At 42.0% G+C, this 18,432-nt stretch overlaps 1 protein-coding gene across 2 annotated transcripts in view; it reads left to right on the forward strand.

Moving 5' to 3' along the window:
- The window catches only part of AXDND1 (axonemal dynein light chain domain containing 1), a 53,264-nt gene that overhangs the window by 10,264 nt on the left and 24,568 nt on the right, over positions 1-18,432 (forward strand). For both annotated transcript variants that reach the window (XM_074961037.1, XM_074961038.1), the window contains exons 3-15: positions 3,172-3,272; positions 3,965-4,073; positions 4,939-5,021; positions 6,098-6,154; positions 6,278-6,386; positions 7,201-7,322; positions 7,733-7,873; positions 9,453-9,557; positions 10,645-10,765; positions 14,747-14,848; positions 15,415-15,581; positions 17,470-17,545; positions 17,835-18,069. In XM_074961037.1, the coding sequence (XP_074817138.1) occupies positions 3,172-3,272; positions 3,965-4,073; positions 4,939-5,021; positions 6,098-6,154; positions 6,278-6,386; positions 7,201-7,322; positions 7,733-7,873; positions 9,453-9,557; positions 10,645-10,765; positions 14,747-14,848; positions 15,415-15,581; positions 17,470-17,545; positions 17,835-18,069 (1,528 nt within the window). The remainder of the gene's footprint in view (positions 1-3,171; positions 3,273-3,964; positions 4,074-4,938; positions 5,022-6,097; positions 6,155-6,277; positions 6,387-7,200; positions 7,323-7,732; positions 7,874-9,452; positions 9,558-10,644; positions 10,766-14,746; positions 14,849-15,414; positions 15,582-17,469; positions 17,546-17,834; positions 18,070-18,432) is intronic.

The following is an 18,432-nucleotide window of genomic DNA, read 5'->3' on the forward strand; positions in this document are numbered from 1 at the left end:
TCTTGTCAACATCGCAGCATCGATCCGGATGGACAGAAGCCCGGCTCCACCCCTTCCCCATCTAACTCACCTGGCCAGTGAAGTTAAGGGGAGCAACTAGTTGGTAACAACAACAAGACGGAGTGTGCTTGTGTGTGTATGTGAGTGCATGAATGTAATATATATCATATGCATATGATACAGTATTGATTGATACATGTATTACCAATAAATGTGGTGCTTTGCCTTATCCCCCCTGAAAAGATCCTGTGCTAAGTACAACATCCCAACCTCACAACATATCTCAGTAGCAGATATAGCAATACTTCATAACTTAACAAACAATTATAGTACATACAGTTCAACGGGATATTAAGGTTCAACAGAGCAAGACTTTTAAAATGATACCCCACAAGGCCTGCATTATACAAAACATATCATAATCACATGACAATGGTGAATATGGGAGTTCCAGCATGTTACTTTGAGGTACTGAGTGTCACAGAAGTCCAGTCTGAGACATGTTGAGATGGCAGCTGGATGTTCAGGGAGGAATATTGGAATGGCACCGAGGGTGGATAGGGAGATGTGGAAGTCATCAGTATAGAGTTGATAGCAAACCCTGGAGAATGACTGAGAGTGTATGGAGGGATGGCAGAAAGGGATTGAGAACAGGGTCCTGTAGAACACTGGCAGAGAGAGGAAGGAAGGAAGAAGATGGGAAAGAGAGAGAGCAAATGGATGAAATACCAAGTGAATATGGCAACAATGAACAGGGTGAAGAGACAAGATGGGGTCCCAGGCAAGAGTCTGTTATAAATGGGAAGAAGGGGGGACAACTCCAAAATGTTGGGAACCACAGAACTATATAAACCAAGCCCTAATGTGGACTCATGGAAACCTGTCAAACAGACCCTCTGTATGCTATATAATTAGGGCCCTTTGTTTCTGCTTTTTATTTTGTTTAAAATTCCTAGGGAAGTTAGTAGTGTTTCGTACAAATATTAAAAAATGAGTGAAAATCAGTGGAAAAAATTTACTTCACAGTTTTCTGGATAATTATCAGGATTAATAATGGGGCATGAGAGAACACAAAAACCAGAAAATAGAGAAGAGGGCCAGTGGGTTAGCAGGAGAAATGGACAGGGACTATCACCCAGCTCCCTTTCTATCTTGATCCTCCATGGCACATGTTAGGATATAGATATTCAGGCCAGTCTGTAAAGGCCTATACTTTAAGAATTTAAGTATATGTTTATCATTTAGCTAGTTATAGAGGTATAAAAGAAAGAATCACAATCACTGTCTGCCTGTATAGGGCCTTCTCTTACTGTGACAGTCTGAGACCCTGTTCTTAGGCTAAGGCCTTTGGCTAAGCAGCAGCGGCAGCTATAAGCTGAGAAGTGTAGGGTCACGTCCTCACCAGTCACATTGAAATAAGGTGCTATTGGGCTGTTAGGCATTATCAGGACAGGATTTTATTCCTATCACCACCAGATAAAGATGGTTAAAGAAAACTTAGTTTGATAGCATCCTGTCTGGCAAGAACACACTTATCAATAGCTGGGGTGTGAAATCCTCATTTCTGTGTTGTTCTATCACTGTAGTCTCCACTTCTCTATTGTTTGTCTGTATAATCTCTGGTTCTCTGATTGTTTCTGTCTGGTGTATTATTAATTTTGTTGGGTGTAAACCAATTAAGATGGTGGGATATAATTGGTTACATAATCATGTTACAATATGTTAAAAGAAAAGGAGTACATGTGGCACCTTAGAGACTAACCAATTTATTTGAGCATGAGCTTTCGTGAGCTACAGCTCACTTCATCGGATGTAGCTCACGAAAGCTCATGCTCAAATAAATTGGTTAGTCTCTAAGGTGCCACAAGTACTCCTTTTCTTTTTGCGAATACAGACTAACACGGCTGTTATTCTGAAACCTTACAATATGTTAGGATTCGTTAGTTAAATTTCAGTAAAATGATTGCTTAAGATATAGCTAAGCAGAACTCAAGTTTCACTATATAGTCTGCAGTCAGTCAGGAAGTAAGGGCGGGGAACAGCGGTGGGGGAATTGGAATCATGTTTTGCTAAGGGGGGGGAATGGAAACAGGGATACAAGTAAGGCTCTGTGGCATCAGAGCTGGGAAGGGGGACACTGAGGAAGGAAATTGGAATCATTGCTTGCTGGAAGTTCACCCCAATAAACATTGAATTGTTTGCACCTTCGGACTTCAGGTATTGTTGCTCTCTGTTCATGCAAGAAGGACCAGGGAAGTGAGCGGGTGAAGGAATAAGCCCTCTAACAGTGCAGGGGAAGCAGATGGGGCTGCACTCAACAGCTGGGGTCAGCAGGGGGCTCTGCCCAACTGGGGGGCCAGGTTGCAGCCTTCCACTCCCTGTGGGCCTGTTGCTGCAGCGCTCAGGTGGTGTTGGCTGCTGGGACCAGACTTTCTGCCTGTCTGGCTGCCCCACCGTGCAACTGTAGCAGTCACAAACCAGAGGTTACCCTCCTCTGTGCAGGCGCCCTGTGCCTGAATACTGAATTTTTCAGAGAAATTCAGTAAAAAGCAAAAATGGAGGGCCCTATATGTGATCTGTGTAAAATTGTTAGTGACCATTTTGCTGTTTGCCTTCTATTGTGTAAATATTCCTAGTAATATCTCCCTGCTTCTCTTTCTCTCTCTCTGAATGTCAATGGTATTGTTCTCTTCAGCCATCTGAGCACAGGCGACTCAGTTCTTTAGCAAAAAGAACGAGGAGTACTTGTGGCACCTTAGAGACTAACAAATTTAATTGAGCATAAGCTTTTGTGGGCTAAAGCCCACTTCATCAGATGCATGCAGTGGAAAATACTGTAGGAAGATATATATCTATATCTATAGATAGATATATATGCCATGGGAACACCCATTTTTTCATGTTCTCTGTATATATATATCTTCCTACTGTATTTTCCACTGCATGCATCTGATGAAGTGGGCTTTAGCCCATGAAAGCTTATGCTCAAATAAATGTGTTAGTCTCTAAGGTGCCACAAGTACTCCTCATTCTTTTTGCTGATATAGACTAACACGGCTACCACTCTGAAACCTGTCAATTCTTTAGGTAACCCCTGGAATGATGGGTAGTCTTTGTTTCTCATGAACTTAGGGTTTTCACTGAGAAGTGATATTTGTGCTTACTCTTCAGGGGAGTATGCGTGCCCCAGATGGGCTCTGGCAGCATCCCATTCGCAGGAACAAGTTCAAATACCTCATAGACCATCCAATCTGTCTGATGGGAGCTGGAAGGTAAGTGAACGGGGATAAGAGAGATGGTGAAAGTGAAGAAAGATGAGGGCGGGGAACATCCCTACTGTTCATGTCTAATGGCTGTGATAACAAACACTCAAGTATTGGCTGGGAAATAAACAAATGGAAGTGCTGCCTAACAATCTGGAGAGATTTTTCAGGCCATGGTGTTTTCCTTTGAGGTCATGTGGTTTCTTTTGGGAATTACTCTTTTCCAAAGGAGTCAAGTCTCACACATTTATATAATCCAGGATTGCTGTGAGGAAGCCCTGCCTGTCTTTAATAGATTTGGAAGAGGATGTAGCTCTCCTATAGCCTTTTGGCAGCTCCTTGTAATTTAACATTGCATTAGTCATGCCAGGGAAGTGATAATGTTCCAATCATATGCTGTCCTTACCAGAAATAAGACACACACATATTTTGGCACATCAGTGGAAACAAGTCTGAAAAGCAACCCCTGACCAGTGTTATTGCAGACAGTAGTTCCTGGCAGATTCACCTTCAGTGAAATGATTAAGATGGCTAAAATATCAGTGTGTCACCCTTTATTAGCCAAGTGTGACAAGATTCCAGGTATAGCCTTCATTAGGATGCACAGAATAATCCCCCCTTAGACTGTGACTAGCATTAGGAGAGAAGTGGAGTGCCTGGTGATGAGCTCAATGAACAAGCGCTTTCCTCTATTTCCTCAGGGATGTTTCATTTCTATATGACATAGCTGGAAAAGAAGATGAAAGAAAGATGTCTCCAGCAAGCCCTTTAGCTGAACCACATCCTGATGGTTCATCCATGACTAGTGCTGTGAGTGCTAAAGTTTGATAAATCTTTCTCATTTCATTTGAGCCCTTGAACACAGTGATCAAGAGTTTTCTTCACCAGTCTGAAACCCTGCTGATTCTTCTTTACCTTTCCCAGTATTAATGTATGTTTAAGAGCAAGATATTCATAATAGTAGTCACTGAGGGAATGGTGGAAAGTGTAATTCAGTTACTCTCTTTCAGCCTGTCTCGGCTGGAGTGCCTGCAGAGAACGGTGCAAGAGCACTGGTTTTGTGGGATTTCAGGTCTAGCTGTTTCCAGCCATAATTATTTTAAGCAATAATATAGCCGCACTAACTGTTCTTGCAGGCATCACTGTACAGAATGCTGTGCTTCCATTTTGAACCCTTCCATTTTGGTGTGGCTATAAAGATTTTAAATTTGAATGAGCTCTCGGTGTAGATTTAGGGAGGATTTTCATTTGCACTCAGCATTGCTCTAACTCTGTGAGAGTTTGACTGATGTTGATCTGTGTTAGATTTAGGCCTGGTTTCTCACCCAGCACAGTCTTTTAATCTGTTACCCTTTGTTCTAATAACTCACTGCTTTTTTTTTTTTTGGCTATACAATTTCTTCAGCAGCAGAAAACCTCCTATCTCACAGTCGGAATTCAGACACATGTTTATTTTGTCATAAATTTACATTTATTTTAGATTTGTGAAGTGCACCAATCATCCAGATTCTAAATACATACATGGAGAAATGGGAAAGCAGTACGAAAAGCTTCTGCACAAGGCTTGCTCTCTAAGCAACCCCAACAGATATCCCTTCTGGGGTATAGTGGGGGTTTGTGTGCAGCTTTTACCAATGCGTTTTATGCTCTGATGTCTCCGTTCTGTCCTTCACAGACAAGTGTAGCAGATAGCCTGGTCCCTGAAGAATTTCACATTGTGAAGAACAAAGGAGTCCTGGGCTTGGAGTACTACGATGAGTGAGTGCTTGTATGGTTTACAGAGAATTCTCCTCAAAGTTTAATGGCCTGCCTTGCACTATAGAGTGGGGCAAGGTAACAAGGCCAAGAACACTGGCCAAATATATGCAACCTAATCAAGAGGTGAAGAGTGTATAAAGTCTGATTTAGCAGTTGTGTTAAGAGCATGTCTAGAAAAAGGGCTGCAGAAGAGATGTCAGGCAACACCTGTCCCCGCAGAGCTGTCTGAGCAATGCTCTTACATCCATTGTTGTGTGATGGCTAAAGAGGGCCAAACCTCTCTCTCTTTTTTTTTTTTTTTTATTCCTCTGACTACCTCTCAAGAGCTGGGCTGTCAAATGTATTTCTGGTTGGGTGTGAATGTGGCAGTAGAAATCTGATGAGACCACAGAATTACAGAAATATAGGGCTGGAAGGGTCCTCAGGAGGTCATCTAGTCCAGTCATTAGAGGGCAATGCTGAGAGACTCCTTAAAGTCACGGTTGGCTGTTGTATGAGTTTAATTGGAGTGTGTCTTTTTACACTCTACCTACCATTTAGAATTGCATTCTGCAATAAAGCTAGACAGGTTCCCTCAACCCACATAGTGGATCTTCAGGGCCCTAGTTGTAATCCTGAAGCTACCCCCTCAGGTTTTCCACCTTTTAGTCCTCCTGACTGTGAGGCTTGAATTGAGTTCACTAAACCTTGACCAAAGAAGTCTAGAAAGAGTTCTTTTAAACCCTCAACACCATGCCTTAAATTTATTGGAGTCTCATATTCTCTTCCTTTGAGATTAGGAATTAAATCCCAGACTTCTGAGTGGCAGTATATATAATGTTAATATAAGTAATATTAATAATAATATTAGTAGTGTGTGTTATATTTTTTTATTTATTGGTATTATAGTAGCACCTAGGCGCCCTGAACATGCACCAGAAGTCCATTGTGCTATGTGCTATACAAACACAGAACAAAAGGGCAGTCCCTTCCTCAAAGAGCTTACATTCTATACAGCACCTTTGAGGCAGTCCTGAATTCTACAGCTAAGCCAGAATACTGTCTGATGCAGGTTTTAAAATTTATTTGTTTTACAGTAAATACACAACACTACTTGAAGATAGTGAAAATAGACTGCGGCTATTCCCATCTATGTGAGTACTGCCCTGCACTACGTTTCTATTAGAAGAAGTGACAGTATGGATTTAATTTCTGTGTAATACCTTGTAACATTTTATTTAAATGAATGGCACTTCCTTTCTACCCTGGTCTTTTAGGAAACCATCTGGGAGATTAGAGGTCATCCAGCTGATGAAGGTGATGGACACCATGCTGGAGAAGGCTGGAGTAGATGATGAGCAAATCGGGATAACAGGACCTTCACAGGTAATGTCTTGTCAAAATCCTGCGAAATAACATCTCATTTACACTAGAGTTTATCCCCTGCAATATTTAAGGGGTCTCCCAGTTGTTTAATTCTAATGCTATATGCTACTGTGGGTCTTCCTTCTCATCCTGGTACTACTAATAGAGACTATTCCTTGTTGAGGATTTGGTCTGTTCCTCTTGGGATTTGGTCTGATTTATGAAGACTGACAGGTTGGCACCAGGGCATTGGGTGTTGGACTTTCCTGGTGCAACTGTTGCCAACAGGTGAAATGTTTTTAATGGCTAGTGTGAAAGAATTAAAGCAGCAGATTCCCGATCTCCTGATTGTGACTACAAAAGGAGACCCAACAGTTACTGATCCAAATTGACTGAGAGGTGTTAAATGCTGGGCCTTCAGAAACCCATCCAGGCTTGAAACAGGATGTCAGAGAATCTTCCTATCTTAGGGCTATCTTCAGGTATTCCATGCACAAAAATTGGGCAGATTTGGACATACAGAGTGAGATATTAAAAAGCACTCAGTATCTGCCTAACTGTTCCCATTGGAGTTAACAGAAGGCTCCCATCAACTTTGATGGGAGTGGAGTTAGGCCAATACTGAGCGCTTTTGAAAACCGTATCATTGAACTCATGCACAATGACTCTTTCTCCAGTACGCTCTACCATTTTCTTCTGAAAAAGAAATCTATCACAAGGGTTTTGTTTTTTAAAGCCAAACTTTGTCCAGGATTTCTTTACCCCAAGGTCATCGCTGCCAAAGGGTAAATTCCTTGACAAAGCCTGCAAAGATCCTGGTTTTGTTTTTTGCCAGCTGCACAATGTATTGGAGGTGCTGAAGACAGAGCAGAACATTTACAACATAGTGTTCCATGAGCTGATTCGACAGGTCAGTGTGGATTGTGCAGAGAGAGGAGAACTGCTTTCTAAGCTTAGGTGAGAATTCACAGAGTTCCCTTTCAGATTATGGCTGTGTTCTGACTAGCTTGGTATTTCATAAAACCATGTTGCCTCCAGGAATGTGAAGAATAATTAACTGTCACTCTCCTCAGCACCACTGCCCTGTTCTCTGTAAGTGATTTCTAGAGGGAGAAGCTGTGAGTAGAATAGCTGAGAGCTCCTTTGTGATCAAGGTTCTTATACCATTCTCTCAGAGATCCTGTATTTGGCACAACTGAATAATCCTAGAATGTTAAAATCCTGGCTTCAAATGCTCAGAAGATTATATTATAGAATTTTCCATACTCAGTGGAAAGAGGATCCTCTTTAGATACTGGATTAGCAGATGTGGATTCTCAGAAAGGTAAGACAGTTTTCCCAGTTTACTGTGTCTCTTTCTATTACAGGCAGAGGTATGTGAATCTGCTGGATCGGATCCCCCAACAGATGAGAAACCTTTACAAAGAAATGATGGCGCAACGAGTAATGGACAGGCACATTACAGAAGAGTTATACAATTTCAAGGAATCTGTTAGACGGCTGACCAGGTCTGAATCATGATTGATCTTCCTAAATCTACCTTCTGTGTAGTAGATTTGTTGACTGTTCTGCTCTTCCATGGTTTCTGCTGTGGGTCAGAACAATATTGACCATCTCACAGCCATCTTACCTCTTATGCAAAGCGTCTCCTCCACATTCTTAGTACCAGTCCTGTAGAACTGTAGCATAGAATGGCAGCACAGTCTCTTCCCTTTCTTCAAATCAGGGTGGATAACAATCAATGATTATTTAAAAAAAATTAAAAACTCACATTTGTTTTAAATTTAAATTGAACTTTCTTTAAATTGAATTAAAAAATAAACCTATTTAAAAATAAATTTGAAATAATGATACTCCGTTAAGACCTAAGTGAATTATAATCTATTGAAATCATTTAAATTAAATATAAAACATATTATTAAATAGTGAATATTTGCTGCCAAGTTTTAAAGAAAGTCAAACCATTGAACTGATGGCAGTCAGTTGCTAGGCATCTAGAACCAAAGTATGAAGTGTGAAATCAGCTTTTGACAGCAATAGCCTCTTCTGCTTGTGCAGAGAGAATATTTTCTTCATTTCAGTTCATTCAGGTTCAATGACTAGTTCATTCAAAGTTAAAAAAACACTTGGGAGTTGGAAAATCAGGAAAGCTTGTTTTCCTCTTCTAAGCTATGAATAAAAACTAGGTGTGAGAGGATGAGATTTACTAGTTCTAAAATGTTCAAGGACCTGGTGACCACAAACAGTCAGTTCAATTAATTAAATACAAATAATACCTTCTTTGTTTAACACATTGGTAAACTTTAAATGCAAAACTTATTTTGATAAACTTTTTGATTTTTTTTGGCATATTCAATATGTTTAAAATAGTTTTAATTAATAAATAAAATGCTGTTTTGGTGCATTTTTAATTGAATTTTAATTTCCATCCAAACAGAGCTTGACACAAATCAAAAGTAAATAATTAATCATCATCTAGTAAATACGAAATGCATCATTCACCATTTTCTAACTTAAAAAATGGAAAGTTAAGAATCAGAATAAATATACGGTAAGCTATATTATTGCTTAAATAAATATGTATAGGTATGGTGTATCTTCCTTGTTTGCAAAAAAAAAAAAAAAAAAGCACCAAACTTAGTGTAAGGACTATATTTAGTTGCAAATCAATATGTTTTATGTTTCCAATCAATGAGAATCAACCTTTCTTTAGGAAAATAAATAAAAAGTACTAATGCAAAACATGATTAAAACTGATTATTTAAATCAAGGTTTTCTGCTTGCTAATTTCATTCATGATTAAAATCAGTGATTTAAATAGCTTTGATTTATGTCCATCCATCCTGCCTGAAATGTTATGCAAGGCTGTCTGCAGAGGGAGAGCTTTAAGCAAAACATATGCACAAGAAGACCTAGAGTTTTGTTTGCACTGGAAGACATAAGTATCCCTTAAGATGAAATGATTGGCTGTTTGAGAAAGAGAAGCACACAAGACAGCTAAGGGCATTCTAGATTGAGATTGGTAGGTTGACTCTGAATTGTTCTGATTGCAGCAGGCTGTGAAATGACTGTTCTGTGCTATTCCAGTGAGCTATGCGAGGTCCGAGAACATGACTTCAGGGTGACGAGAGAAGCAGAACGGGCCCATGAGGAGCTGGCTGATGCAGTGCGGGATGCTGAGCTGAATGCAAAGTGAGTTGCTTCAGCCCAGGGAAGGTTGGAGTGCAGGCGACATTTCTGAAGCAATATGATGTCTTTGAATTGAAGGCAAAGCACATACTTCTGCTATTGTCTCACAGGTGACATGGCAGTGTTTACCCTCTGTGGGAAGGGATGCGGCACACTGATTTCTCTCTCTTTAGGGCATTGTAGGGGGGGTGGCATATTGATTTCTCTGTGTGTGAGAAACTGGTTATTTCTCTACAGTATACTCCACAGAAATTTCTCTAATAGTTCCAAATTTCTCAAAGGGATAAGTTGTTTTAATATTTCAAGTTTTAACCATTAAAAGTCCTTTGTATTTTGTTGTCTGTGCATTTTCATATTTTAATGATTTTGACTAAGTACTGCCCCCTCCTCATCCTCCCAGTTCTGAGTTCCTGGTCTCTTGTCAGTCTACAAAAAACATCCGGACCACATCAGGTCTCAGTGTCTGAGGGGCCAACTGATGCAGAGTTTGTCAGACTCCTGCATTGAGTTCTGAAACACCTGACCCAGGAAAGGTTGCATTATGAATAGAACAGTCAGCCTAAACCCAGCACAGACTTGTCTCCAGACTTGTTGGGAACTCACAATGAGAATATCAGTAAAAGGACTTATTTGGGGTTCAGGGAAAGGAGCTGTGGATTGGCAGGCCTATGGAGCGTGGTAATTGAGGAAAGAGATCTGGCTGAAGCAGGTATCTGAGAAATGTTTGGGAGCTGTGAGAAAAATAAAGAACTAGGTTAGGAGGAAGGGGATGTAGATTCCAGTAGCGTATCTCTAGCATCTTCTGTGCACTGTAGTTGTAGCCATTTCAGTCCCAGGATATTAGAGAAACAAGGAGGGTGAGGTAATATCTTTTATTGGACCAACTTCTGTTGGTGAGATAGACCAGCTTTGGAGCCACACAGAGCCTTCAGGTCTGGGAAAGGTACTCCGATTAAAATGTAATAAATTAAGTAAACTTATGCTAAACAATCTGTTCCATCTTGCATTTAGCTTGTCTCTCTCACCAAGAGACATTGGTCCAATAAAAGATATTACCTCACCCACACCTTGTCTCTCTGTCTTCTCTCAGTCTTGTGGAAGAATATCGTGAGTTGTATGAGTTACAAAGAGCAAGGCTTGAGACCCAGCTGCTCCAGTTAACCCAAGAGAGAGAAATCTGGAGCTCAGCTACATATGACCTGGCAACGAAGGTAGGTACAGACAGCATCTTGGTGGACACTGCCTTACTGCATGATACAAACCATTGTAGCCAAAACTCCTGCTCCAGGATTTCCAAAGCAGGTTTTGTTTAACTGAAATCTTCTGCTCCCAGATCTGCCAAGACTGCTTTTCCCAGGGGACTACTGCTTTTTGGCCCTTTTAACTGTAGAAACTGACAGATATATATTGCTTTTTCTGGTGCTGATCTTCAGGCTCAGTGCAAGAGGATTTCATATGAAATCAGAGTGGTTTGTGTATTTTCAGAAATAGTGTCACTAAAATGCTTCCTTGACTTTTCTCAGAGTTTAGATTATCCAACCCAGACTCCCAAGACTATGTAATTCCAAGACTATATTTTACTTTTTTCACTGTGTCCACATTTGTGATCTCTTATTTTATCCCACTCAAGTTTAACATTTGCTGTGAGAACTACTTGGAGCTGCCTGGGAGTTTTTCAGGTTGTTCCTTAGGATGAGGCAGCAATAGTTCTGCAGAAACAGAATGCGATGATTTTGGGGGGGGCTCTCTGAGTTTCCCATGGACAGCATTACTAGTCCTTCAAAGCACATCTGTTCAGAGTTATTGGAAATGGCTTGATATTTTTACATTTCCTTTTGATATTTTTTTCCTTTAAGAGATTAATAATGGCCAGATTCTTCCACTCTTACTCATCCTGAGTAGTACTGTAGCAGAGTGATGACTCACAGCACAGCACCTCCTGCTGGTCCTTTGGGAATTAGCTCTTTTCCAGCCTTGGAGCACCCTCTGCTGGCTGGTCTCACCTGCCTTGGGCCCCTGTGTCCCTCCCGGACCCCGGTGCCCCTTACCTCAGGGTTCTGCCCCCAGCAGTCCCCACACTCTGGTTCTCCCCTCCCAGTGGAACCCCCTCTCCCTATGACCATCTTGCCTCAGTGGCTACTGCCAGTCATCATCTAGCCCCCTCTCACTGGGGCAAACTGCAGTCCGTAATGGCCACTCATCATCAGCAAGGGGGTTGGACCAGCTGCCTCTGCCTACCCCCGGGCTACACCTCTTTAGCCCCAGTACCTGCCTTGGGCCTTTAACAAGACCTGCAGCCTGGGGAGTTGCCAGGCTGGAGCTCCCCAGCTCCTCTTGCCTGTCCCCAGCCCTGCTCTGCTTCAGGTACCCTTTTCTTCCAGGCAGCTAGATCCTTCTCCCTCTGAGGCTGGAGAAAGACTGTGACCCAGTTCCTCCCTTTGGCCTTCTTCTACTCCCAGCCCAGCCCTGATTGGCTGCCTCAGTCCTGCTCCTGATTGGCTCCCCGGGGCAGCCCTTTCCCAGGGCTGTTCTTAACCCTTTCCTCACCGGAGCGGGGTGACTGCCCCGCTACAAGTACCTTACTTCATCTCTTGAGGACTGCTTTTACCAAGAAAAATACAATATTGGAAATATGGTATGGACATTTTTATTGATATGTGTTACCTATCATAAATGCCACATGTGGTTTCTGTTACAGTTTAACTTTAAAAGGCACATTATCCTGATGGTTTGTGCCCAAATTTGAGTAAGTTAATGCAAATTTACACTCTATTGTTATTTGACGAAGGTTGTTGCCTTCCAGAGAGCTCCACTAAGCTTCAAACCATGGCTTTAGTGTTCTACTGCCACTTTTATACAGGAGCCATCTGTTGGGCTGTAATCGAGCATGGGCTTACCATTGCTACTTATAAAATACTCAGATACCTTGCATATCCTGTGGAATAAATGTCATACCAATAAAATAAAACCCAGCAGGATCTTATTAAAGGGGATAAGACAAAATGTCACATTTATTGTGAATAGTAGGCAGTCAATTATAGCTTTAACATTTCATTCAGTTTCACATTCATTCACACACACACACACACACACACACACGTTCTGCAAATTTGTTATAGTTACCAGTCTAGAGGTTGCCCATGCCACGTTACTGGCCAGGTAACTTGGGCATGAGGGTGGAGCCGAGTCTTTGTCAGATGTGCATCTGAGGTTCCTGGAGGGTGATAGCAGAACCAGACTCAGAGTTCTCAGTTTCTAGAGTCCATTTTTATAGGAATTTATTCCTGTGCCAGCCTACGGGAATTGCTTCATCATGCTGTTGCTGAATCAATCAGTAGATGGCACATTCCTGATGGCTCCGTGCTGCCAGATGTTATCTTGTTCTTTGGTTCTCCCATCCTTGAGGCTGTTGGGTGGATTCCAGTCTGCCCTCCGGGGGTCATCTGGTTGTCTCCACTCTGCGCATTCTTCAGCTGATTGATACTGAACTCCTAGGCTGGCACCTCCTTGATCATTTATTATCTGCACCAAGCATCCATCAACATACATCCTCTATCTCTATTTTAATCACAATTGTTAACAAAGTGAGATAAATACAACAAAAGGGTGAGGAGTCTCTGTGTGCTGTTTCTGTTGTTACAAAGTATTGCTTTGAGTCTCTCCTGTCTTAGGATGTAATAACACAATTAGCAGCTTGCAAGTTTCACACAGAGAGGGAGAGAAACAGTAACAAGAAAAAAAAACAAAAACCAAGAAACCTCTTAATGAGCAATGCCCTGGAATTTAAATTATGGGGAATCAAACTTACTTGTGATTTTAATACAGAACTTCTTTAATATGTTCCAACATAATAGCCGAAAGTTGCTGAGCAGTCCTTTAAATCTCCATCCCTACTAGCTTGGAGATGTTGGGCTTTGGCCATCCTCCATCACATAGTGAGTCATTCTAATGAGGTTCCTGCTGGCGTTTAAGCTCAAGCAAGGTAGCGTGGTAAGGAAGTTCTCTCTTCCTCAAGGAGTGTACTTGGATTGTCAGGTTGCAGATCAAAACGATGACAGTAGGTGGCTTTATCACACACTTTGATTCTGCTGTTGTCTCATGCTGTTCATTTATTTGCTATGGTGGCCACTGACACTGAGGTAGCCATTTTTTATGGAGTTCTGTTCTACAAACTATATACTCTGTGAGGCCTATGACAGCAACGTCTATTCAGATCTTTCACTCCTGATAGCAGGGCTGTCGTGTGTCTGGTGATGAGGGGAGACAGTTGTCCATGGCCTGGGTTTGTAGTGGAAGGTGGGCCTCTCAGTGGGTCTGCACAGCAGGACGTGTGTGATGCGCAGCAGTGCTGGTAAGAGACTGGTCTGTGTTTCCTGGCCCTTTCCCATGCCATGAGTCAGGGTTAAAATAGTTGATGCCCATCTTGTATGCTGTGGGTCAGTACTCACCGACCACTTTGACAGGGACAGTCTGCCAGTGTTTGGGTACAGCACCTGGCAATAATATGTGCAGCAGGAGGAGTTCACACTAGTGCCACCTGCTCCAGTGGGGAGTCAGCCAGGAGCAGGTGTTGGGAAGACACGAGTGCTCACTGTGACAGCTGAAGGGTAGCCCTGGGCCATCCTGAGCCACCTGATAAGCGGGACAGGGCAAAAAGAGGCAACAGTGGAGCAGGGGGCTAAAACAGTGAGGGGCAGAGACAAGGTAGTGAAAGAATTGGAGAGAGCCAAGGGAAAGGGACTGAGAACAACAGCACAAGTAGATGAGGGGTGTTTGAAAGAAGAATGAGATGGGGCAGATATACGACGGGAGCAGCAAATGGGGGAGTAACCCCAAGCGGGGAGCAGAGACAAGGAAAAGCAAAGGCAGTAAAACACTGATGGGAAACAGACTCAAGGTGAGAGTCCTGCGGTGCGGGAGGGAGGGCTGGAAGAGATAGCTGCCTGTCTGGGGGTGTGGGGTCACTGTACGGGACAGGTCACAGGAAGGCAGAAGACTACATGTCCTGGCCCTGTAAATCCTGTGACAGCTCTGCCCATAGACTCTTATAACTTAGGGAGTGGTAGTGTGAAGTCAGCTTTTCAGGGTACATTTCTTACACAGTGGAGCTTGGGCCAGTTATCTCCCGGGTTGTTCTCTAACCTCCTCACCACTCCCAAAAAAGCCGGTATAAGTAACTGTGTTCCTTGCAGGTGATTGGAAGAAACCAGCTCATGTTGTCTCGCAAGCTCTATGTTAGTGAAAAGGCATGGACCAAAGTCATCAAACACTTCATAGTGCTTCTGGCATCACAGGTAGAGCTCTGTTTTTGATATATGACTGTGGTGTGGAGAAGGCTATGTTTGGAGAGCTTGTGTCTGTGCAGGGTCCATCTGTCTCAGTTCAGAATTTCATCTTCCCAGTTACTATTTGAACTTTAAAGTTTTGGCTCAGGTTTAAATGAATGGTATGGTTTGAATAGGTTCTCTATCTCCTCCTCTATGTTCCTCTCCCTGCTGTTCCTTTTTTCTCCCCTTCCCTCGCTCTGTCCTCAACTCTCATCTTCTCTTTGTGGCTTTTCCTAATTTGCTCCTTCTGCTCATCCTCAGAGGACCAAGTGAAATCAATGCTAGAGTAATTGTGTCCTCAACAGTGCTGGCCTGGCACATTTACCTTCTGATGTTTCAGCACAAATACAAAACTCAGGGGCTGTCCTAATGCTGTGAGTGAAATGTCCAGCTCCCAGGGTCATTGTGTATGCTGTGGAACTGCAGAACATTTTCAGGCTAGCAGTCTGTGAAGTGGGTCATTGTTCTGATCCCAGTGAAATGGAAGGTCCCTTGCCTTATGGTTCTCCCATTCTTTCTTGTGATGCACACAGGACACAGCCGACCTTTCCAATTTGCAGGAGATAACTGAGCAGTTCAGGGAGCTGTTGGACCGCATTGGGGTTGAAGTGGAACATGCTGAAAACTCCAGCAGGGAGAAGCTGCGAATTGTTCAGAATGGCCTCACCAAGTGGATGCAGTACTTCCAGGACAATGTTTTGTGAGTGTCCAGGAGTGATTGTTTAATTTAGGCAGTGGTACACTAGCTATCTCCACCACCTTTATGTGACAGAAAATTGCAGTGCACCAACCCTGGCAGCCCATACTCAGGCAAAACCACCATTAGCTGGAGGATTTGGCTCAGGCTGGGTGCAAGCTGCATACACCTTACCATTGTTTTGTTAGCTTTGACATCTGTTTATTCTGAAAGCCTTGTCCATAGTTGAAATCTGTCAGCTCCAATATGGTGATGTAGATGTCTGTTCATACCTTCTGCAATGATTCTGTCTTACACCCCCACTGAACAACAGAAAACAAAAGATTTCATAGTAAACTATGAGATCTGTTTGTCTGTTCCCATGAGGATTTTGAAGCAAATGGAGAGAAATCACCTAAGATGGAACATGACTAAAATACAGGAATTCAAGATAACTTCCAGCACCTCAGAGGCCTTGTAGTTTGTAAGCTTTTTGGACCATCTATTTGTGCTGTGCTTTTTCAATGCAGAGCACAATGAAGTCCTGGTTCATGACTGGGGCTCCTGGGGCTTCCACAATACATGTAACAAATAATAATAATGACAAGGATAAAGGTTGATTCTCTCCAAAGGGAAAAAGTAAATCATATCTAATGGAAGGACTAGATTATATCCTAAATACGAACACACACTAAAACAATACTTCTTCAGTGGCAATGTGAGGACAATACAGCCTTCCTTAAGGGGGAAAGTAGAGAGAATACAATATAAAATACAGTAACAACTAAACACTTTTAATACAATGTCTTCAGATAATAACTGTGGCTTGTTTTTTAAACAGATCCTAGGTATTGAATCCTGAAATCAATTTCTGTCTATGAATCCCAGATTGTAGAAAACTTTCTACCGCAGTAAACCTTAGATGTTCTTTCAAGTGTTTACAACTAAACATTGACTTAATATAGCTTTGAAACTTTACTATGCAAAAGAAAAATGCTGCTTTCCCTTTTTTTAGTAGTTTGTGTTTAACACAGTACTGTACTGTATTTGCTTTTTTTGGGGTTTCTGCTGCTGCTTGATTGCGAACTTCCGCTTCCAAATGAGGTCTGTGGTTGACTAGTCAGTTTGTAACTCTGGTGTTCATAACTCTGAGGTTCTACTGTATTTATCCAAAAGCCTCCCACACCTTAGGTGGAAAACCTGACCTCATTGAAGGCACTGGGAGTTTTGCCATTGATTTCAAACGGACTGAGGATTCCACCCTCTAACTTTATAACCAGAGTTTTCTTTCTGAAAGGTTACTCTCTGACTGGTCTGAGAGTGCTCTTGTTTGTTGTTTAAGTTTGGTAATTTTTATGCTTAAATGCAAATAAGTGAAATACCAAAATTTATTTTAATAGGACACTTAAAGTTACAAAATGAGACACTAAAAGTCAGAAGATGCAAAATGTAAGGTTCTCATAGTAACATTAACTTACTTATCATCCTCATTCTACTTACTTGTTGAACTACACATTTAAAAAGTAAAATAGGAATAAAAATATTATATTAAGAATTTTTTTCCAGGATGATTGCAGTATTAGTGAAGGATAGCATTTTGTCAGTTTCATTCACAGCCTTACTGAGGACTAAGCATCCAGTGCTTGTTTGCCTTCCATTCCTTCTGTGCTTGAAGCAATCTTTTTTCCTACAAGGGACTCCAAACACTTTTGTGATTCTAGGGGAGGGCGTGTAAGTCAGTGGTGGGGAAGAAGCCCTAAAGACCCTTCCCTTAGCAAAAAGGCCTCTGTTTCAAGTACAGGATATAGCACATAGCAGGATGTACACACATTATAAGTTTACTTTTGCTCATTCAGGAGTAATGTTTCTCTTGTAGCTCATCTCTTCTCAATTTCTCTACTTGTACCTCTAGCGGGAAAGCAAGCTTCTCTAATATGAAGGGAGAGGTTTTGGAGGAAATCCTACAGGACTTCAAGAACTTGGAAAATGTAAGTGTAGGCGGGTGGGACCACCCCGCTACAGTAAGACTTTTTGACAAGCATATTCCCCTAGCCTACAAACTAAGCTGCTAACAAATAATTAATATTTAGCTCTACAAATGCTAAGAAGGATAAAAATAAAGCAAGGCTCCAAGTTTATTGTATAGTTGCTTAGTTTGCAACATCTTTTTCATCTTGGGCCAAAAGGGTTTCCATTACCTTTCTGTTGCACATCTGGGGGTGTCCCAAGCAGCTGAAAGCTTTTTCTGGGATGACATCTTCATTACTTTCTTTTCAGATGTTGAATGAGGACCTGGAGCAATATGGAGGGGAAGTTCTACTAAGGAAGAAGGAGACCCTCAAGACTGCTGCCAACCTGCAGAAACGCTGGACAGAGCTGGGACAAACAGTGCTTAGTCGTCACAAGGACATTAATGGGGTGTTGCCTCCAGAGCTTAAGGCCATGGAAGAAATAAATGAACGTACAAATGAGCTCTGCCAGCAGTACAGCATAAGAATAAATGGGGAGAATGGTAAGAAATTACCTATCTTGTCATTCATTCTTTCCTTCAGTGTGTCAGTGAACGAGTGACTAAAAGAGAACCATTTGATATAATTTATTTGGACTTTAAAAAGCCTTTGACAAAGTCCCTCACAAAAGGCTACTAAAGAAAGTAAGGTCTTGTTTGTACAGGATGTTACTGTGTGGGAAGCCAGAGTGTGACTCTACAGTGCATTAGCTTGCCATGCACTAAGTCACGAAGCTGACCCTGATACAGTGCTCTGCAAGTTCTGCAGTGTGCTTTGACATACTGCTGTTTGAAATGGGAGTACATCAAAGTGCACTGCAAAACTTCTAGGGCACGGTAGTAGTGTTCGTATGGGATATTACTGTG

This window comes from Natator depressus, chromosome 8, assembly GCF_965152275.1.
Source record: "Natator depressus isolate rNatDep1 chromosome 8, rNatDep2.hap1, whole genome shotgun sequence".
NCBI classification, from domain to species: domain Eukaryota; kingdom Metazoa; phylum Chordata; order Testudines; family Cheloniidae; genus Natator; species Natator depressus.